Source organism: Aythya ferina, assembly GCF_964211825.1.
Source record: "Aythya ferina genome assembly, chromosome: 5".
NCBI lineage: Eukaryota > Metazoa > Chordata > Aves > Anseriformes > Anatidae > Aythya > Aythya ferina.
This window is the reverse complement of record NC_140301.1, coordinates 31,973,614-31,995,622: the sequence shown is the minus strand read 5'-3', so window position 1 is coordinate 31,995,622 and position 22,009 is coordinate 31,973,614. Positions and strand designations below refer to the sequence as shown.

The 22,009-nt window shown below is 43.0% G+C and overlaps 1 protein-coding gene across 4 annotated transcripts in view; it reads left to right on the top strand.

Annotated features, from left to right (window-relative positions):
* Positions 1 to 15,228, top strand: part of MGA (MAX dimerization protein MGA) — a 63,964-nt gene extending 48,736 nt beyond the window's left edge. Inside the window, exons 18-25 of one of the 4 annotated variants that reach the window (XM_084521688.1) lie at positions 957 to 1,081; positions 2,501 to 2,552; positions 4,195 to 4,377; positions 6,235 to 6,346; positions 7,536 to 7,769; positions 8,796 to 8,972; positions 9,403 to 9,555; positions 10,621 to 15,228. In XM_084521688.1, coding sequence (XP_084377814.1) covers positions 957 to 1,081; positions 2,501 to 2,552; positions 4,195 to 4,377; positions 6,235 to 6,346; positions 7,536 to 7,769; positions 8,796 to 8,972; positions 9,403 to 9,555; positions 10,621 to 11,906 — 2,322 coding nt within the window. In that variant the 3' untranslated portion in view covers positions 11,907 to 15,228. Of the gene's footprint in view, positions 1 to 956; positions 1,082 to 2,500; positions 2,553 to 4,191; positions 4,378 to 6,234; positions 6,347 to 7,535; positions 7,770 to 8,795; positions 8,973 to 9,402; positions 9,556 to 10,620 lie in introns of all 4 variants that reach the window. The other 3 variants (XM_084521687.1, XM_084521690.1, XM_084521689.1) reach the window with 3 other exon arrangements.
* The last annotated feature ends 6,781 nt before the right edge of the window (positions 15,229 to 22,009 follow it).

Below are 22,009 nucleotides of genomic sequence, written 5' to 3'. Positions count from 1 at the left end.
GATTGCAGCTCCCCAAAAGAAAGAAAGAAAAGACAAAGAGAAGGAAGGAAAGACAGAAGAGAAGAATAGGAGGAGGACAAGATGGGGTAGTTGAGGGAACTGGGTGAAATGGAGTACAGAATGGAGGTATAATTACATTTTTTTTTACTTCGGAAGGAGAAGGAGTTCTGCATTTTGTAATCAGTGAAGCAGTGTAGACATTATAATATTAAAAAACTTTAATAAAAAACTATTAAAAATTGCTTGGGTAAGGCTTGATTTGTCTGGGGGGAGGATAACCTGGTACTGCACATGGCCACAAGGTTGATATTTAACTCATATCACTGCAGTGGTTCTCTGTCTCCACAGATGATTAGCAAGTTTTCTGTGTCAGGAGAGCATAGAGAAAAAAGACTTTCCAAAATGTCTTAAATATTTGAAATAATTACAGGTCAGCTTTTTGGAAAGAACTGAAATTGCAGTCTTTATCATGTAAGCAGTTTTCTGTCTGACCCAAAGAAACCTGGTTCTGTGATGTCCTGTCTGGTGCTGTCTTAGGTGTGAGAGACCATTGCCAAGGTGGTAACTACTTCAACTCATGACGAGATAATGTTAGTTAGCCAGTGTACAGTAGGATATTGTAAAGGGAGTTAAATCTTGTTTGAAAACATAGGCAGGAAAGCTCTGCCCTGTGAAAGCTTCTCATCAGACCAATAGTAAAAGCGTCAATGGCAGATTTGCCTTTACTGAAATTCGCTTTGCACAGTTGCTAGTGGGAGGAATTCCTAGAGGTGACAGTTAAAATAACCACCTGCTTTAGCACTGTTTATTGGCCAGTATAGCTGGAGAGGTTGTTTCTGTAATGGTTCTTAATGTTATAATGTAATCTCTTTTGAGACTGAAGTGAAACTGTTTTGGCCTGAGCTCTATTGCTAAGCAGATACTCATTTTAAAAAACAAAACAAAAACTGTTCCAGGATGCGTGTGAATACAGTGAGGATGACGAGCAGGTGGACATTGAGACCGTGGAGGAGCTTTCAGAGAAGATTAACATTGCCCGTCTGAAGGCCACAGCTGCTAATATCCGACCTTCCAAAGAGAAGTAAGCATCCCTGGAGAGCACTACAGTTCTGTATTTTATTGATGACCTGACACTGAATGAACCCGTTAACAACAGGTTTAATGTAATGGTAAGATAAAGCACGGATTGCGTCAGGTCTTCCTGAGCACTGGTGCTTTCCAGTGTCTGTGAGGATGGGGCTGTCAGAACTAAGAATAGATTTGAGGTTTTAGCCTTTTTTTTTTTCCCTTTAATTAATTTGTTCATAAGGATATGTGTCTTGTAATGTAAAATATTGGAGTGAATTGCCTCCCTTCCCGCAAACTGAATGCGAGCAGGGTCACATTGGTCTTAAATGTGATTTTTGCAAGCTTCTGTTTTGTTTATTCTGGCTGGTAGTTTTGTTATTTCTAGGCAGGAGTGGTCATTGGCTTAATCCCTGATCCTGTAAAATGAAAGCTTTGACTTTGGGACCACTGCCGCAGCAAAGAAAGCCTTTTCTTATTTGTATACAGTCTGCCATGGTTGGATAGCTTGGCTCTTTATGGTTCTGTTTTTTTGTTGTTGTTTTTGCTGCTGCTGCACTTGCATTTATAATGAGAGAATGAAAAGTAAAAGCATCGTTTACTTAACGTATGTAAAGTTGGTCATAGCTCTTTCTCTATTCTATTAAAAAAAATTGGGATCATTGTGTCCTTAGTTACTGATGTTTGAAGAGCTTTTTTTGGTAGAAACTTAAAAAAAAATAATAATAATCTGGTTGGTGCTAATATATACCTCCCAACCAGATGTTTCAATTTTTTTCTCCAAAGATACAGCTCAGCTTTTATCTTAGAGAGCTACTTTGCTGTTCTTTGTAAGTTGTCAAGATCCTTCCGTGAGAAGAGAAAATTAGATGTTTTGTGAAAATAATTCTTTCAAATGTGTATTGTTCTTTGTTTTCTTCAAGCTGCTGAGAAATAATGCAAGGAAGCTGTTTTTATGTTTTAGGATAGTAATAAATGTGAGGATTTTGGTAGGTTGTTTTTGGTGGGGGAGGGATTGCTCTGTCATCTGTACTGAATCTATGTTGGTTTGTTTTGTTGTCTTTTTTTTAATTAGCTAAACGTGCTAAAATGATAAAAAGCTAGAACACTATCCAAAATCAAAGAGAGATGCATTCTACAATTAACAGTCAGAGGCAGAATTTACTGTTTGACACATAGTGAAATAGTTTGTTGCTTGCGCTGTGGGATAATTTTATAGCTTTCAGAACAGCTGATTTTTTTTTTCCAGGATGATGGCATTGAAGCTAGAGTTCGCTTCCTTGAGAAAGCTCAACAGTATCCTGCTTTCATGTAGTTGCAAGGAAAAGTTAATTTCAAGGGATAAAAATGAGCAATACTAGGCTGGAATATACTTAATGAGGATAGAGTGCATGAGATGAGTAGTGTTGGGAAAAACTTTTTACCTTTCTTCCAGATACCATGCTCCTAATTCTTCGGATGAAAAATTATCAGAAAGTCCTATGAAGGTATATGCTCTCCTCTTTCCTTTTGGTATCACATCTCCATTTTAAAGATAAACTTTCATCTCAAGTGCGACTCTAATGCAATTTATTTATCTTCTGTGTATTTATTATTAAATGCAAGAAACGAGTATGTATAGATGGGGGAAGGGGCTCAGTCCAAATCTCTTTTTTTAAAAAAAAAAAAAACACAAAACTAACGACTGCCACTGGCATCAGTGGGTTTTGCATTCAACTCTATGTCCAGGAGGAACATCTACCTCTTACTTACTACTACGTTTTCTTAAGTGTTGTGTTCTTGGTATAAATAACTTCTACAGCACACATGAAGTAATAAACAAGTGAGAAATGCTTTTATGTGCCTAAGAAGCCAGTATGTAGGTTTATGTAGACTGCAGTGCTGGGCAAAGGATTTCTGAAAACAGTAGTTTAAATGATGTGCTCTCAGGCAAGTTAAAGACAATGCAGAAGCCTTTCAAACTCAAACTCCTTGCAGTCCTTCTGAGGCTTGTGCTGTATTTTCGGGTTGCTTTGAAGCCTGTTTCACTAACTGTCCATGGTAACTAACAGTGATGTAGTTGAAATCAGGTACAGAGCTACCTGCTGGGAGGGTGGGGTGTGAGCCTGTTGTACACCTTGTACATTGGAGCGGGCCGGTACGTATGTTTTTGGCTGAGATAAAGATGGGTTACAGGATGCTCTGCCTGCCTTGCTTTCTCCTTGTACTCTCCTCTTGAGATTATGGTATGAGACCCTTCCTTAAAAGGAATCTGACACCCAACAGAAGAGCTGATGCACTTAGAGCCATAATGAGCTCATTCTGCCTGTGAGGACAAAGTAGGTGTCAAGAGCCAGGCTTCAGGAGTCAGCCTTGAGATCCCTCCTGAGTCCAGCAGGCTCAGAAGTGTTATCACTGGACCTGTGAATGATGTCAAAAACACATTAAGACTTTTTAAGTAATACTTTGTCATGAAATAAATACCATAATAATACAAAACCTGTAAGAACAATTATGAAATAACAAATCTTCTAACCTGTAGAAATTAGTAATTATTACCTGTCAACCTTTGTGGACATTTAAACAAAGAAACTTGACATCAGAGTCTGTCAACACTTCTGTTTCTTGGTAGATGTCTGTAGTGATCAATATCCATGGCGTCTTTTGTATCTGCAATGTCTGTTGGCCTCTATTTATATGTACCCATGAAACAAAATAGAAATGAAAACAGTTTAACTCCAGGGAAAAAAATATGTGTCCTGTATTTGATGAAATCATTTCACTTATTAGTAGACTTTTTTTACAAAACAAAAACATTGGGCTCAAATGTGTGATTTTGCTGTAATACTGTGGCTTAACTCAGTAGCTTTGCATTGCAAAACCTGAAAGCTCATGAATAGAAAGGGCTGCTCATGATCTTTTCTTTTAAGGTTGATGTGATTATGTTGGTCATTTCTTGTGGGTCAGCATTTCATGCTTCTTGCTTGTGCTTCTGACACCAAGCTTTCATGAAGACCATAGCTGAATAGCACAACATGAAATCTTCAGGTGTCTGTTTAAACATTGCAAATCAAGCATGTGTTTGAATATTGTGTGCTGTTAGATTACCTTTGTTCTTTAAACTGGTTAATATGGTTGCTTCTCCAGCAGAATCCTCAAATCTGGAGCAGAAAGCAGAAGACAGAGGAAGAAGCCTTTGCTCATTACCGCCAGACACACACAGCAAATGAACGCCGGCGACGTAATGAAATGAGAGATCTCTTTGACAAGTTGAAGAGAGCTCTGGGGTTGCACAATCTTCCCAAGGTCTCCAAATGCTACATTCTCAAGCAAGTAAGTATTCTGAGTTTGCCTAGGAGCTCCTAGTTCATCCATGCAGGCATCCTGGCTTTTTTGCCCAACTACCTCTTTATTAGACTGCTCTTGAGCTTGGAGGAGGTGATCCTTGAATATTAACCAGCTTTCCTGAGCTCCTCTACCCTCCTGGGCCTTATCCTATGGGACTCTTTCAAGCAGATCTTTAAAGAGGTCAGAGTCTGCTCTCCTAAAGTCCAGGGTTGTGAACTTGCTTTTCATACTCCTCCTGTGATCGGGATCCTGAACACCACCATCTCATGGTCACGGCAGCCAAGGCTGATTTGACCTTCACATTCCCAACAAGCTCCTTGTTGGGGAGTATGAGGTCCAGCACAGCACCTCCCTTTGTTGGCTCTTCTGTCACTTGGAGAAGGAAGTTACCCCGTAGTGTACAGACCTTTAAGAGAGGCACTGCTGCATGTTGAGTTCCTAGAAAGGGGGTTGGGGAATTTCTCCATAATGGTGCCTTTGTAGGAACATCCTTACCTACATGCAAATGCTGGAGGTGCAGACACCATTTAAACCCCATTTTGTGATTCCTCCCCATCACATCCCCCTGTGTCCTTTGTTCAGCAGCCCTGTCCATGATGCACAGGGCTGCTAGTTACTTGCTGTTTACCCCTTCGTTTTCAGATTAAAACCCTCCTTATTAGCTCAGCCATTCTGCTGGCAAAAATGTATTTGTGCCCCTTAGTGAGGTAGATCCTGTCTATTCCAAGCAGCTGGGTTCCATAGTCACAGATGCCAAAACCCTTTTGCTAGCACCGGTTCTGAAGGCAGTTACTGATTTGTACCATCAGTGCTCTCCTCACAGCCTTTCTGCTTACTGGCAGGATTGAAGAGAACTCCACCTGGGTTCCCATACCCTTGCCTGCTGCCCCCAGAGCTCTGTGGTCACTTCTGGTACTGTCCAGGTTTTTCCTAGCAGCATTGTGTGTATCCACATGGAGTTAGGAGCAGGGGCTATTAGTCAGAGGGCTGGACCAGCTTCAGCAGTTGCTCCACAGTATCCTGGATTCGTGCCCCCTGGTCAGAAGTCACCAGCTTCCATCCTGCCCTCTCTCCAGCAATTACCTCAACACTGGGGGTGGACACTGCCAGCTTCTCTCCTTCAGCTCTTCAAGTCACTGTCACAGGGAAGAGCCTCTCATCTCCCTTTCACCTTCTGTGATGCTGTGCAGCCTGCAGTAGTCAAAGCTGGTCTGAAGTCTTCGAGTGAGTCTGTGATATTCAGCAGAGAACTTCAGGCACCTTTACAGGACTGTAGAATAAAACAACACCTGAAACAACTTGTATTCTCAAAAGCTTAATCTTGGTGTCACAGATGCATGTGTTCAGATTAGCCCTTTCCTTGTATCCTTTGTGAATTTATCCATGGAAGTTTACATCTTAATTCCCCAGTGGTTTACTGCGTAAATCCAGGCAGTTTTGAAATATGCAGAAGACATCTTGGTTAATGCAGGAGAAGATAACATTTCATTAAGTATTATACTGACATGCATAAAATACTTAATTGTAGAGATGCAAATGACAGGAAATAAAACATCAGTTGTAGATGTATAATTATGCTTATCAGCTGTACCTTAAAATTGTGGCATAAAAGTTCTTTTTTTCTTTAAAACGGCAGAACTTTGGAGGAAGGATGACCAAGATGTTTATCACTTTTCAGCCTGTGTTTAGGGAAAGCTGTATTTACATGGTCTGCTTTTCACATCCTTTCTCGAAGTCTTACTTTCTCATGATAACGAAAATAAATTTCATAAAGGTTTCTTGGAAGGAAAAATATTTTATTATTTTGTTGGTTTATAAATTATTTCCCTGACATTTTTTTAGGCATTTGATGAAATTCAGGGGTTGACCGATCAGGCAGATAAACTTACTGGACAGAAGAATTTACTGGCACGTAAACAGGATACTTTGATTCGGAAAGTATCCACGCTTTCAGGTGAGACTGTTTTTTGGGTACAAACTAGCTAGAATAATGAAATAAAAAGGCTTTGAAGGGTGAGAGAGAGTAATTTTCTGTGGGTCTGGGTGAGTCATTAATGTTCACTTAAAATTTAGACTCTTGACGCCAGATGAAGACCTGCCAGGCTCTGACTCAGCGATACACTCATGCTGATAAGAAATGCTTTTATTTTCCTGTATGCCTAAAGGAAGCATAGAATGATCTCGGTGCTGCAAACCACAGGCTTGGGTTCCTGTGTGTAGGGTACATTTTAGTGAGGAAAAAAACTTCATTACATCATTGGTCACTTCCTTAAACAGCTTTTCTGCTCAGTGCTTCAGAAGGATGTACAGTTATGTTCTTATGTTTCAGTTTCAAAACCTCTGACTCTTTGATGAACGTTGCAAATAACTTTGTGTGGTGTTTTTCTGAAAAATAGGGCCAGTAGTGTCCAGATGTAGGAGGCAGCTCTGTCCACAAAACAGAATTGTGATAAATTCTGAGCTTCTGCTCATGGGGGGATTTGAAGACCCATGTGACATTTATTTTGTCTTTCTGGGAGGTTAGGTAAAGGTAAACTTAGTTAAAGATAGGCCGTCATCTTAGAGTCTGAACTCTAAGTTGGAAACAAGTCAGTGCAGCTGTTTCAACTTCAGTCATAACAAATTGTGAGCATCTACAGGAAACGTACAATTTGTAAAATCTTGTTTTGATACAAAAATGGTGACATTAAATAGTGGTAAACTGTAGGCAAGTTTTCTTTTAAAGTAATTGGAGTAACAGGGCTTATCAGTCCAAGAAATTTCATACAACGTGAAAGTAACGTTTTGCCTGTTAGTAACACTTAGCATTAGGGAAGATGTGAGATTTTTCTCCACAGTTGTGGGTATTTTCAATAAGAACAAGTGCTCTTCTAAGCTGATTTTTGCTTATCAAAGTTGTGTTTAAGTTATTCAATGCATGGATGCTTCTGAAGGGAAAAAAATGTCTTGGAATAAATACTTTTTTTTTTTTTTTTAAGTGTGCTATTTACAGGAGGGGGCTTTCTACTGTATAGTAGTTGGATGGTGTCAATGTGAGATTTTCAGCTCTTTAGCTTTGAAGATAGATTAATACTGATGTGATGATCCTTGTGGGTCTCTTCCAACTCGGGATATTCTATGATTCTATGATAATTTTTATGTAGGGAAGACAGAAGAGGTTGTCCTAAAGAAGCTAGAATATATGTACGCCAAACAAAAAGCCATAGAAGCACAAAAAAAGAAGAAACAAGTTCAGCCAGCAGAATCTGTTGTAACCTCAACTGCTACCACACAGCAAGAAGCATCTTCTCTTCCATCCAGAGACCTGGGCAAAGTGGCTATGACAAATAGAAGAGGCAAGCCATTGATACTTGCCAGAAAAGGAAGCCATGCCACAGGTGGGCTAAAAATGATGTACCTTTCATATAAAGGGAAAGCAGACATTGCAGGAGCATCCCATGGGAGGGCAAAACAGTTAGACTGCTTCTGCAGGCAGCTTACTTCTTGAAGCAGAATTAAGTAAAGGACCAGAAAGTGTCTATCCAAGAGGTATGGAAAACATTTGCTTTCAGTATATAGGAGGCTAGTACCACTGAGGTCTTCAGATGAACACGACTTTCAGAATGATGAAAAATGCGTTGCTGTTTAGTTGTTCTTCAGCCTCATGGAGTTTCACTGCAATCCTGTAGGAATTGGTGGTTCTTTACTGCTGACTCAAAGACGGAAGCTCAACCCTGAGAATACCGCAGCTGCTGGAATAGATTTAGCTAGTTATAGAGGTGGAAGAAGATTTGCTTTTAAATTAAAGGATAGAATTGTCAGACACTTGAGAAATTTTTGGTGCTGGGAATTTGCAGAGAAGTAATTGATGTTTACAGAGACTTTCTTGCCTAGGAAGGCACAAAAGAATTGCAGATATCCAACCTTTCGTATTATTACCACTGTAAGACTCTGTAGCAATCTGGTGATGTTTATTTGTTTTGGTTATCATAGATCTTGAAGTGGTCTTCAGCTCTCATAAACAACTGATTGTTTTGGTTTCCCAAGCCTTGTTTTTGTCCAGTCCAGGGGAAGTTTGGCATCAGAATTTGGATGTGGTGTGAGAATTTCTTTCCATTCTTTGACTGAACAAAGTCCCCTTGTAATTTCACCAAGACTGCTGTGATATTTGATCAGGATGTCACTCTGAAAGGTTAAGATTATGTTATAGTGTATGAAAAGGCAGTACAGACTGGTTCTAGCTGCATAGATCAGGTTCCTGAAGCCTGTGTAGCTTCTGTAGCAGCTTTCTTATCTCGGGCTCGCAAACCTTCTAGTCGGAGCATCTTGCACACCTGTGCTTGATGCTGGATTGCGGGATGTTGTTTGCCATCAAGGGTGCTATGCCAAAATAAATTGCTGATTTACATGTTTCTTTTTTACAGAGGACACCTCCTCCTCGCTCACACTGACTGCTGCAAGCCTAGTGATGACTCCACAGGGGCAGGTGCTTACGCTGAAGAGCCCCCTGGTACCAGGGCAAGTAGCAGCTGTTCCTTCCACACTCTTGCAGGCTGAGCTAAAGCCTCGAGCTGCCAACACCACTGTGACAGCACAGCCAGGTATGATCATTGAGAACATGCTAATGAAAATACCGGGCTATTCACTAATGTTTACAGTTTACAAAGTAACTTGTTCTTTAGTTTTTCTTTTAATTTTTCATTCTTTGAAACCTAGTGAGGTAGAACCTCATTGATAAAAGAAACTTGAAACGATTAAGTCAAATGGCCAGTTTATCAACAGGTAAGTACAATCTGTTCAGTTTTTACTGAAGGAGGTGGGAACTCTAAAGAAAGTCGAGGCAAGAGGAAGAACATAGGGAAGATCTCTTAATTATCTAACCACTTTGTATTTCTATTTTTTACCACTTTCAGGTGGTGTTACAGTGTCAAGTCTTGCATAGAATTGTAAGGCTTTTATTTCCAAGCTTGACTGAGTGTCTGAAAGGATCTTGTTTCCACCCCATTCCCCTCCCCCTTTTTTTTGGATAAGGTATTGCTTCTGTGATGATTCAGCTGCCAGGATCAACAGTTCCTGTCCAAGTAAAGGGAATCCTTACCAACTCTACCATTCCTATTACACTGTCAGCTGTTGCTGGAAACCCAGTGCCCTCAACAGTAGTGTCAGCTACAGAGCCCCATTCAGGTAGGCTCTTTGTGTTTTGTTTTTTTTTTTTTTTGTGGATCTTTTTGCTTTTACGTAGGGAAGGTTGCCCTTGCAAAAATGAGGCTAAACTGTTTTTTCATTAGGAAGTAATGATAGGTGTCACTGTCTGGGTTTTCAAAGAAAATCACTATTCAATGTTTTGAACAGATCAGAGGGGCTTTAAGGGACTGAATATAAAACCAATCCTCCCCGCCCTCAACAAAGTAAGAGGAAGCGTAGCCTGCAATGTGTGCATGGTCTAATGCATCCCAGTGGGGAAGCTGCAGTAAAAGAATAGTAGAGGGGCTGTTAAAAATGTTTGCCTGTTACATCCAGGCTCTTTCTCTGGCGCAGTCTCTTCCCATACCATGCTGCCCCTGCTGCCAGTTGGAGGTGGCCTCTGAGATCAAAAATGTTTTTCAAGACCAAGTACTGTATGTTGGGTCTAGGTGTGGAGTGGTTCCTGCCAGTGTTGCTCTTGCTGCTTGTCATCCCCTGTGTTAGAACAAAGCTGTTCATGTTCTGCTTCATTGTAGTCATTTCAGCATAATGAATTGTCAAAAAAATGTGAGTTAACTTCAGATGTGGGGCTAGGGAAAAATCTGAGTGTTAAAAATGAGAAACTGCTGTGAGGCAAAAGTAAATCATGTGGTAGGCCATGAAATGCCACTGTGGTATTGTGCACAAAAACACTATTTCAAAATAGAAGTGTAGAAGTAAACTGAGAAAACGGTGAGGGAGAAAATTACCATTGTTTTCCTTTGTGAATCACTGTAAGAGTTGTAGGCACTGCAGTTGCTTTCATTTGTGCCAGCCTGCTGAAGAAAGGGACTGGTCAAGTGTGGTGGTGGCTGAGTTGTTCTTTTGTCTGTTTGTTTGTTTGAAGTTGAAAATTAAGCTGTTATTGTTTCAAGGCTTCACTTGACCAAAACTGTGCAAGTGGTTTAAATTGTGAATAGTGGCTTATTTGAGGAAGATGTAAAAAGTGAGTAAGTTAAATATAATTAGAAATTATCTTGTAGTTGGCATGGATTCTGATGGATTGTGCTTTGTTCGGTTTTTCAGAAAGTGAAGATTCATTCATGATGCCAAAGATTGTTAATGTAACATCACTGGCAGCTGAAGGAAGTATGAATCTGAACCCAAACAGAAACAAAAATTCTAATGCAATGACAGCTGCAGCTACTCAGGCTTCTGAGAAATCCTTGGTAGTAGCACCTCTTGAAAGTAGGAAGAGTGACAGCATCCTTTCGGAAGAAAAGGCCAAACAGTGTCCTGGAGACAGTGGAGGAGATGGAAGAAGTACCACAGGTACCGCCAAAGGTTTCTTTGAAAATAAAGATGGTTTTCCACAGATCCGGAACGTGTCCTGTACGAAGGAACGCCCAGAGTCCTTTGGCAAAAAGCTCTGCATTGGAGAGTTTGTAGGAAGCCAAGCCAGGAAGAAAGACAGCGATCCTGGAGGAGAAAGATTAAAAATGAAAGAATTGCCATTCCGCAAGCTGCAGCTCAAAGATTCGAGGATAGAAATGGAACTGAGGAAGGTAGCTTCTGCAATGGAGGAGGCAGAACTGGATACAGGTGAGTTACTGAGCAGCATTGAGGAGAGTGATGACACTGATGAGACCCTCACTTCTCTGCTCAATGAGATCGCTTTCCTCAATCAGCAATTGAATGATGATGCTTCAGGTATGTCAGAGCTGCCCAGCACTCTAAACTCAGATTTCTCCCATGGAGATGCAGAAGCTCGCCGGGGAACAGCCAGTGATCTCTCCGCTGCAGATGGTTCTTCCTTCCAGTTCGGCCATTTGGGAGGCAGTTTTAAGGACCTTTCCGAAGTTCCAGAGGGTGGTGGCTCTTTAAGTCCTCTCCTGCTGCACCTGGAAGATGATGATATTGCCGATGGAGACAAGAACTCTGGGGAGCCTTCATCCGAAGCAGATGTTCTAAAGATAGTGATAGGTGCTGAAATGAAGGATCAGCTTCCCAATCTGTCCATAGCCAGCAGTGGGAACAGCAAAACTGCAGAGACCACCAGTGTGACTCCTCCGGTTTTGCAAATGAAAACGAATCCAGAAGCTAGCAACACTGACACTTTGTGGAGGCCCATGCCCAAGCTGGCACCACTTGGCTTAAAAGTGGCGAGTCTGCCAGTGGACTCAGAAGGGCAGAGTACTAAAGTGATGCCCTTATTGGCGCCTATAGTTGCAAAACTGGCACCCACTGGGGTAAAAACTTCTTCTGTAACTGTTCAAGAAGGACAGGATAGCAAAGTAATGCCCGCGTTAGCACCCGTGGGCACAAAGCTGAGTAATACTGGGACCTTACCTTCAAACTCAGCAGGCAAATAAATGTGTGTGTGTTTTATCAGACTGGAATGGAGATCTGGAGCCGGTGTGAGCCAGTGTCTGAGTCTGGCAACCTCCCTTGTCTGCAGCGCTTTGTTTTCTGTATGGCATCAGCACTCTGTTCATCCGAGGGCAGGCCCCAAATTGAGAAATAAGTGCTATGAAACTTTCCGCATGTTGACATATTTTTACCTCACTGTTGTATTCTGGGTATTCTCCTTCTCCTTCACAAAGCGTGGAAGATGATCTATCTATAACCATTGCTGGGCACATGGTATCCTTCCAAAATTGGGTCCTTCATGGAAATAGTTTGTAAAAGGACTGAGAAACCTAGGCTTATTGACAGATATTTATTTTTTCCCAGTAGAGAGGCACCTGTCTGTTGTTGAGGGAAAAAAAATAAGGTTCATTTGGTTTTGTACCAGGCAAACTATCTATGCAGAAATGGGATTGTTTCACATGTGCTGTTTCTAAAGTTTTGCAGAATATGATGAATGTGCAGAAACGAGATTGCAGTTACTCTTAAATTTGTTACCTAGAGCAGCAGAAGGGAAACTGGAGACTGTGCAAAGGGTTGAAGTGAAAAGCTTCTGTTCTTTGGTGCTAGATAGTTCTCTGGCAGAGACTCCTTTTAGGAGCTTATGCACGGAATATTGTCATAAACATCTAGAAGTCTCACTGCATGGGGGAGACGATATTTCCCAGTGCAATTAGGATAGCATGTGAGCTTCAAAACAAGTAAACAGAAAACAAACAAAAAAATATATACAGAAAAGCCCCCCCCCACTTTCACTTCATGGCCCTATACAAGTAACCCCTCCTTTGATGGTTAGGGCATCTGTAAGGGAGAATCTCAGTAGAAAAAAATGTGGGCACCCCCTTTGCTACACCTTTAAATACACTGCTGAAGTAGCTTGAGCGTTTTCCCAGTTCTCTTCCTCATTCCTCCTGTTGTTTCTCAAGATGTATTTGGTGGATAGGATGTTAATAGAAAGTGTTGTTTCATAAAAATACAGAACACTTTCAGACTGTTGTAGCCTAAAATAAATGAGCAAGGTGTATATGTGAATGTATATATGAAAATATGTGTATATCTTTCCAAACCTTCCATTTCTTTATAAATTCAGGAAAGGTACTCAGAGGTTTCTCACTGCGTTTGCACAAGATGTGTATAGCAAAAAAAAAAAAAAAAAAAAAGTCAACAAAAATGCTCATTACCAGGGAAATAGGGCAGTATTGAATCACAAGATGTATTTTTTATTCTTCTCTGCCACTGCTTACTCAATAACCTGTAGGTGCTCTTCACTGTTCAGCTGTTGGATGTGAAGTGCCTGCAGACTGTAAAGATATTTATATTTTTGTACACAATTTTTGTTTTCATAGTTTTCTTGACAAATGAAATTTTCAGCCTAAGAGAGATGATTTGTTAATGAGTGTATACACAATCTTTTCCTATCGAGTTTGTAAATAGGAATTACGGTGCGCTTGAGGGGCTTCTTCACTGCTCCTAAAGGGTAAAAACCATGGCCAAGAAACAGATACAGAAAGCGGGAGGTAGACGGTGCGTTTTGCTTTATGTTTAGGAATGTAATCCTGTCTTACTGTCCCAGCAGCTGCAGCTGGGGTTCCCGATCTTTGGTGCTGCACTAATGCAGGAATTTCATCTGTCCAGCACTGAGGCTGTGCAGGTGCTGAGTGATGTTCTTCCACAGTTAGGTAGCAGTGTTTGCTGTACACGCCGTGCAACCATACGCCCTATTCAGTGAGCTGCAACTTCTGGAGCCGTGTTGAGGTTAGGTCCACCAGGGATACGTATTCTGTGGGTGTTGCCTTGTCTTTTTAATGATTTTTTTTTTTAATTATGCTGCAGAGGAGAGAAGCCCCTATAGTTAAGTATGCAGGAAGTTACTCCAGAGTCTACGTGTAAAAGGTGTCTTCACCTTGCCACTCTAACTGGTGTGTTTTAAAGCAGTTACGTATAACTTACTGCCGTTTGCATATTTGCTATTTAAATATTTGATACAAGCCCTATATTCATTCTTTGGAAGAGAGAATATAGGTCAGCCTGAGAGTCGTGCAGGGTCTTACCGTTGTCACTGAATGCCTTAGAAAAGGGAATAAGCATGTGAAGATGTATGTATGCATATTTTGCTTATCATTAAAGGATTTTAACTCATTTTAAATCAGTGGAAGTCTGGAGTAACTATATTAGTTCAGTAGCACTATATTAGACTTAAATTTATTTGCCTGGGAATTGGGTTCTGAGCATTTCTAATAGGCTGCAGTTGCTTTTTTTTAATTTACCTATGGCAGTTTGCTTTGCCAAGAGTTTTTATGCCCCTTGTGTGTGAAACAGCAACTAAAATTGTGCTGTGATTCCTTTCAAATCCCTAATCACTGACTTCCCTTTCTGCACCTCATCCTTTAATGGTCCCAAGTGGCTAATTTTAATTACAGGATCGTGCTAATCAGTGTCTGAATACTTTTTAAAAGGCGTGTGCTTTGCACACTTCTGTAAGACAGAAAGCTGCAGCATGAAAGCTGTTCAAATGTTATCTAAGATACCTGCTCTACTATTGCGGATGTTTTGTCCATTATCAGTGTAATGGAAAATGCTTGGATGTTTTTACTGCTTGGCAGGGGGGAGTAAGGACTTTTTACTGCAATAAAAATGAATTGTGAAAAGATGACAGTAAAAAGTTTTTGGTTCCTGAATGTGATTACTGAATGAATTAAGACCCCAAATTTGGCTGCAAAAGGTGCACCTGGTGCAGTTCCCAGAAGGTTAGATGGTGGCTTCTACCAGGCAACAAAGCATGTTCGAAATGCTCTCAGCTTCTGCTTCTTGTTCCACCATCTCTTGGCTGCAGCTTAATATTTTGCTAAGAATTTAAATGATGACTTCCCCGTCTTTTTTCTTTTTTTAACTCTTCCCTCATGTTCCTGTTGGTTTGAAATAAACCTTTTAACAATGACGTATGCTGTCTTTGAGGCAATAATGCAAGAATGTGACATGTAATGAAAAGATATGAGAATAAGGAGAAGGAAACCCCTGCAAGGCGCACATTCTCACTCTAGACCAAGAGACCTGGAGATTTTCTTTGGTTTTTTACACATCTGTAAATAGACTGGAATGTTTTTAAGAATATAATGAAATGTCAGATTTAGCTTTTTTCCTTTTATATATTAAAATATATCTTTCCCTCTTTTCTGCTTTTGAAAAATGGATATTTTTGTAGAAATCTAACAGTACAAGACTCTTAAATAACTGTATGTGAGGGACAAAGTGTAAAACTAAAATAAACCAATCAAGCTGAACTAGAAACTGGCTTTGAAAGTTTTTTACAGGGAGGGAGAGGGAGGAGAAGTTCTGTGGTGGTGCTGTTTGTGGCATGTAGCGCTGTACCTGAGCACATGACAAATGTATGCTCTGAGGCAGAATTTTTGGTAACACAAGCACTGGTTTCTCTTGGTTCAAGTAATCAGCTCAGAAGAGATGAGTCTTTTGATTCAGCCTTCAGCAGTGCGCAGGACATGCTGGTGGTTGTAAAGAAGGATTTTGACTTAACGAAATGCAGGAAAGTTAACAAAGGGACTTTTCACCAAAATGCAGGTGAAAAGCAGGAAGCAGGAAGCCTGCTTATGGAGTCAATGGGGTTAACATATGGTCACGGCATAAAAGAAAAATATCTCAAAGATTGTCTCCATAAAATCACCCTCCATGTTCCCTCCCTAACCCCAAATACAGATTAATCTTTTGTATCTGTTTCCTTTAGAGATGTTGTACAACACAGCTGTCCTCATGGGAGCGAGCCCGAAGATCTGTCCCCAGGTGAAGTGTCAGAGGAGATCTTTTAGAAGAAATAGATGAAATGCCTGCTACAAATCAGCACCTATCACTGCTATCGCTTAACTTCCATATTCTGTTAAATGGGAGATGACACGCTGATACATGCTTTTTAAATAAATAAATATATATATATATTTAACATCTACAAATGAGCAAGTTTGACTTACAGCCCTGAGAAAATACAAAATACAATGAAGCAAGCAAGTAAGGGTACGTGATGGACTGGGGAAAAGGTGACGCAGATCTTTTATATTTATTTTTAAAGATGAACAGATCTCATGGGAAAATTAATAAAAAATATGTTATAGTATATTTATGCACTATATATATACACTATATAAATAGTGCATATATATACTATGTACATTTATATAGTGTGTGTGTATATATATATATATGGATACTGGTTATATATTTATGTATATACACATATCCTCACCAAGATCTTTCTGTGGCTCTTTATTTTAGGAGGGGGTAGGGCTATTTTTTGGAACAGAAAGGATTATTCCATCATGTTTGCAATGGAAAGAACTTACCGAGAGAGTCCCGTGATGACGGATGCTTGGTTCCTTTGCATTGCAGTGTATCGAGGGCTCCTCAACTGTGTCACCCTGCTGGGGCCAGCTCCAGGGAGGAGGAGAAGGGAGATGTTCCTGTCAGGCTTTTATAGGTGGTTTTTGACTTCCAGGGCGGTGGGGCTGAGGGTGCAGCACTGCAGGGCTCCTGCCTTTCCACTGGCCTCGGGCCCGTGTAGTTCCCCCATCCAACACGGAGGGGTGCCCCTTGCAAGCAGTGCAGCTCGCTGTGCCTTGTGGGCTGAAACCAGGCAATTAAAGAGCAGCTAAAAAAAGATGCAACACAAACACGAGCTGTGCACCATATTTAGTGGTTTTCCGTTTCGATTAACTCCTTAGGCAGCAGCTGTATGAAGAAACTTGCCTGGCTCATCTGATTTTCCTGAGCAACTCCTCTCTGGCAAAATCCTTGCTGGCTGCAAACCGCAGCACATGCAGCCCCAGTGCATAGCTCTTCGTGGGCACAAAGGTTTGGGGCAAGGTCTGGGTGGCGTGGGTCTGCCAGGCTTGCATTAGCACCGGGCTCCAGTCAGTTGAGGCTCCTGAGCGTTGCAAAGGTATAAATAACTTCACAGCCCTGAGGTGCTGAAGGACCTTGAAATATCTTGTGTGGTGGTGAAGGTGCTCAGGAGAAGCAGGCAGGGGTGGGGAGTGGAATCTGGGGTCCTGTTGTGTATGGCTGTTGCTGGAAGAAATGTTAAAAATAAAAAATCCACACACAAAAAAACACCTCTTAGTTTAATAAAGAAGGGCCAGAGTTTGCCTTTAAATTGTTCTAGATCCAGTCTACAATGAAAGCTAGATGGGAGGATGAGATGGGTGATGAAAGCTCACTGGCTTCTGGAATAGCTCCGTGAGTTTTCAGCCCTTGGGGGACCCACGCTTTTTGTGATGGCAGAAGGCCGTCTCGAAAAGATGATTGAGACTTGTTTAATTTGAAGCATTTGACTGCTGGGGTTAGCAGGAGGCCCATCAGCAGGACTCTAACAGCTTGATGGGTGTTCTCAAGAAAGCAGTGACCAGAGAAAGGGGAGGCTGTGTGGGAGGAGATCAGGGCAGGGTGGCTGCCACAGCCCCCCATAGGAGCTGCAGGAGCTCTTCCCAGCCCCAGAGACGGGTGCTCCTCCTGACTTGGGCCAACTCACTCAAAACCAGAAGCAAATTCCTCCACGTAGCCCAGCTTGTGAGGTGAGGGAGCCCTGCTCCCACATCCTGCCAGATACCGCCCACGAGCCAGAGCTTCACCTGAGAGCTCTGCAGCCTGCTCCAGCCCCTGCCCTGTTGTGCCTGCCCTGGACCTCGCTTTTGGGCTCACCTTTGCAGCCGTGGATCTCCTTGTGGCAGGGATGATTCTAGGGATCGTGGCGTTCCTCAACAAATTGCTTTCATCCTGAAGGAGAAATTAAAGGACGGTGACCAGCCGTCTGGTTTCTTTTGGTATCAAACGAAGCGTGGGGTTATTCAGGTAAACAGCAGCTAAAGACAAGTCCTCCCACAGGAAGAAGCCGCTCGTTGCTTGGCACAGACAGAGCTGTGCAGTGCCCAGCCAGGAGAGCCTGTGGCCCTCTCCACACGGGGGCACAGCTCTCCATCCATCAGGAAGCTTCAGCAGTCCCTGCCCCAGCCTTGAGGCACTGGCAGTGCCGAGCTTTGAAAACGCGTCGGATAGCACGAGGTGGATAGCATGACAGATAGGCTTCTCCTGCCCTGGTTATCTTGACACTTCTCTTTTTTTTTAATGGTGTAGATCTGTTGGGCTCTTGTTACAACTTGTGTTCAGGTGACGGGCTGCAAAAGCGTGAGGGGAAAAAGGAGGTGCCTGCGAATCTTTTGCAAGGAGTGATGATTAACGCCTATTCTTCTGCTGGCAATTTCACTTCTAGGTTACTCCGAGCCTTTGGTTTTAACAAATGAGACAAGCAGACTTTCAGCTCGTGACTGCTTTGCAGAGCTTTAGAATTGCTTCCTCAGCTTTTGGATGTCCATGGCAATAAAAAGAAATAACACAAAACCGCAAAAAGTCTTCCTGCAGAATCGCACCCCACAAAAGTTTTGCAGCTCTGACGTACGGAGCACTGAGCTGAACCGGGAGGCTCAGTCTCCAGGAAGAAATTCCAATAAAGGGCTCCCATCGGGCGAGCTGAACTGGTGGCAGCCTCAGTGGGAATTGTTTACTACCGTGCTCCAGCACAGACAAGGCCTCATTGTCTGGCTTTGACAGGGAAAATGTCCAGTTTCGCAAACTTTGCTGAGCAAGGGAGAAAATAATTATATTGCAGATCGGCTTACAAGGGGCACATTCATGTTTGGAAGAAAACTTGATTTTCATAGGGCAAGAAAGAGAGGCACGGCCGCCAAAGGGAAAAGGCAGCGCGCCGCTGACCTACGAAGATGGCCTCGAGCCAGGAGCTGTTCCTGGCCAAGGGGGGTCCTGGGGGTCCTGGTCCTGGCTCTGGCCGGGCGGCAGGCACCAGGCACACCAAGGGCAGCAGGAGCAGCGCAACCCAACCCAGGAGGTGCCTGTGCAGCCATCAGGCCCCGAAGCATTGGGGACTTTTTGCCTCATGTGTTTTTACTTAGGAGGATGACAGGGCGAGTATTTAAGGAAGAGGTTTTACAGCGTGGAGCTGGCTGCAATGAGCCATGTGCCGTCGGTGTTGGCTGTGGAGTGGCCGCCTTCCCCCAAGCTGGGAGCATCAGCTGGAGCCATTTTAGCTGACTACCCAAGGGGGAGGATGCAATTATCCTCTTTTCGCAAGATTGCATGTAATTTTCTTTCTTCTATCTTAAAAAAAAAAAAAAAAAAAAAAAAAAGAAAAAAAAAAAGGAAACAAGCAGAAATGAACAGTGTAACAAGCTGATAACCCATTAATTTTTTCATCAGGTTGAAAGCAAAGCTCAAATGAGTCTGGTTTTATTAATCTTGCTCTGTGAATATTTCTCTCAAGACTGCGTGTGCTCTCCTCCTTGCAGGAAGCTGCAACATCCAGCATAAACCCAGTTTGTTGTCATGGCAATTTCCTTGGCTGCCTTATCTGTATACCCAACTGCAGGCACCCAGAGGTTCCCACAGGAAAATTCAGGTGGGACAGGACCTCTGGAGATGTGCAGGCCACCCGCTGAGGGCCGGGCAGCTGTGAGACCATGCCGTGTTGCTTAGGGCTTTCTCCATCCGGGGTGCGAAGACCCTGAGGTTTAGGGGCACAAGCACATGCATACAAACCAGTAAAGCCTGTGCTTGACTTCTCTTCAGATGGATTCTCGGTCCATCCTATTTGTGGTCACCTCTACAAAGTGCACTGTCCTAAGGAAGAGGGAGAGCATGCGTGCGTGTGTCCTTGTTCTGAAGGGCACCCCCTTGCCAACTCTCTTTTGACAGGATTGTTTCAGGAGTTTTGTGTTTCATCCCTCAGCTTGTCTCATATTTAGTATGCCGTGTCCTGAGGGCAACTGCTGTCCAAGGTTTGTCGTGTTTAACTGAATTATCGTTGCCATGGGTAATGGAAAGGTCAAATTTTATTCTGCATGGTGAATTCTGCCAGCCAAGGTACATTACAGAGGAAGGGGGAAACCAGGCTCCCAAAGTCTGTGTCAAGGAGTCAGAGGGTGAACTGAGCGGGATTTTAAGAGGAGTTTACAGTAATTTGTTGCCCTGCTTCCCAAGGAAATGCAACTGGAATTGGGTCCACTTTTAGGCTTATTGGAAAGCCCAGCTTCACAGCCAAGTTTCACGGCTCTTTTTGTGTCTGCCTCCATGCCTGCTCGCTGCTTTCTGGCCACGGCCTCCTCTGGAACAGTTGTGCTTCACCTCAGATGCCTACCAAGGTCTTCACAGTGAGGATTTCAGGGAGCCCAACACGGGTGAAGGGGTTGGCACAAGCCACTGACTTCTAGGTAGGGCTGGGCTGGCACGAGGTCTGGAAAAACTCAAGGAGATGCAGTGTCATTTGTTTGGATACCAAATGCACTGGGGTCGTGCTCTTTCTGTGGTGCCAAAGCCTGCCTGGGGGGAACTCCTAAAGTGGAGAAGTGTCTGTGTCCCACTGCATCTGCTGGCAGAGCAGCAGCTCAGCTGGACCCGACAGCCTGTTTGTGAAAAATTAAAAAAAAAAAAAAAAAAAAGCATCTAACAGGGAGGACATGGGCATGTCATGAGAGGAAACTCAGAACATCACTGCTGTGCTAAGTGTGGCTGTAGGAGACATAATGAGCAGCTGTGGAAAACTGATACAAGCAGGTGGGTTTTGCAGCTTGCAATATAACGCTTTGATATTGCTTACCGTCAGATGGATTTTTTTGTTTTTGCTTGCTTGCTTACAGTTCTGCTGTAGTTCCTTAATTTTGCTAATCGCAGGTAACAGTAAAAAGCATCTGTGGAGGCCAGGCAGCTGTACAGCACATTCAGTCTCAACGATCCATCGCGCTGCCTTCTTCTCAGGGCAAAGCCCAGTGCTGGCTGAGTTTTGGTCTGCTCTGTCAGCTTGCTGAGCATCACCAAGAGCAAAACTATCTCCAGCCAGGGCACCATCTACTGCGGACTTGCAGAAGATATTTGCAGTGCATTGTTCTCCTTAATGACTGCTCTCTGGAAATACAAAGCATGGGATGAAGGATAATGAAACAAACAGGCTTATTTAGGTCAATTACAAAAACGCGAGCTAATTGTGAACAAAGTGGTAAAGCAGGAGCAGACGGGGCTCAGGGGCAGACGATGGCACCAGTGACCTACATACCGCTGGCGGCAGGCGGTGGGGGCGCGCAGCTCAGCACAGGAGGGGTTTGCACGTTCTCTCCTTCCAGGTCCCCGCGGGCACGCTGTGGAGCTGTGCAGAACTGGTCTCTGAACACAGGAACATCCAGGGAGGTGATGGCCAAGCCATGCAGGGGCCTCCTTCCTACGCGGTGTCCAACCCTTGGGAAGCTGCAGGACCTCTTCCCCTCAAGCCTCAGGGCAGACCTGGAAAAGAACAGCACCTTTTTTTTTTTTTTTTTTTTTTTTTTTTTTAATATATATATATTTCCCCTCCTGCAGAACAGCCCTGGAGTGAAAATGGCATTGTTTGTATGCTCTGCTTATCCTGCCAGGGGGAGGACAAGAGAAGGAAGATTGTGTCCTGATCTGTGTTTGGACATGCTCAGGAAAATCTATCCCACGATCCCATTCTGTGCCTGTAGCTGTCAGGAGCTCTCTCTTACCTCACCTGACTCAACGCAACCTAACCAGACCCAACCTTCCTCCAGGAAACAGGCCCTTAGAGCAGAAAGGCAGCTCAGGGAGCCCTTGCGAGTGCTTTCAAGGTGCTTGTGAGGCGTGGTTGTTCCGGGCTACCTCCCTCAAACACCCTGATCCCCATTGCCAACAGGATGAAGTGTGTAGGTGTCAGCAGCTCTGCTGCGAAATATTTCAGGGTCCCAAACTGGGAAGGGTACAAGGTGACTGCCCTAAGGGAAGCTGTTATCGCTCCTCAAGGAGTTCAATGGTAAATTCATCCTGTGCTTCACATTTCCAGGGAGCAGTAATTAAGGAGAACAATGGAACAAATATAACTCCTACAAAAGGGAACAAAGACTTGGCATCCACCAGCTCAGTCAAATGCTTTCCTACAATGTGGTTTTCAGCTCTGGGTGCGCCTTGCCTGTATCCAACATCCCATCTCTGTGTGTGCCTTCCAGCCCCGGGC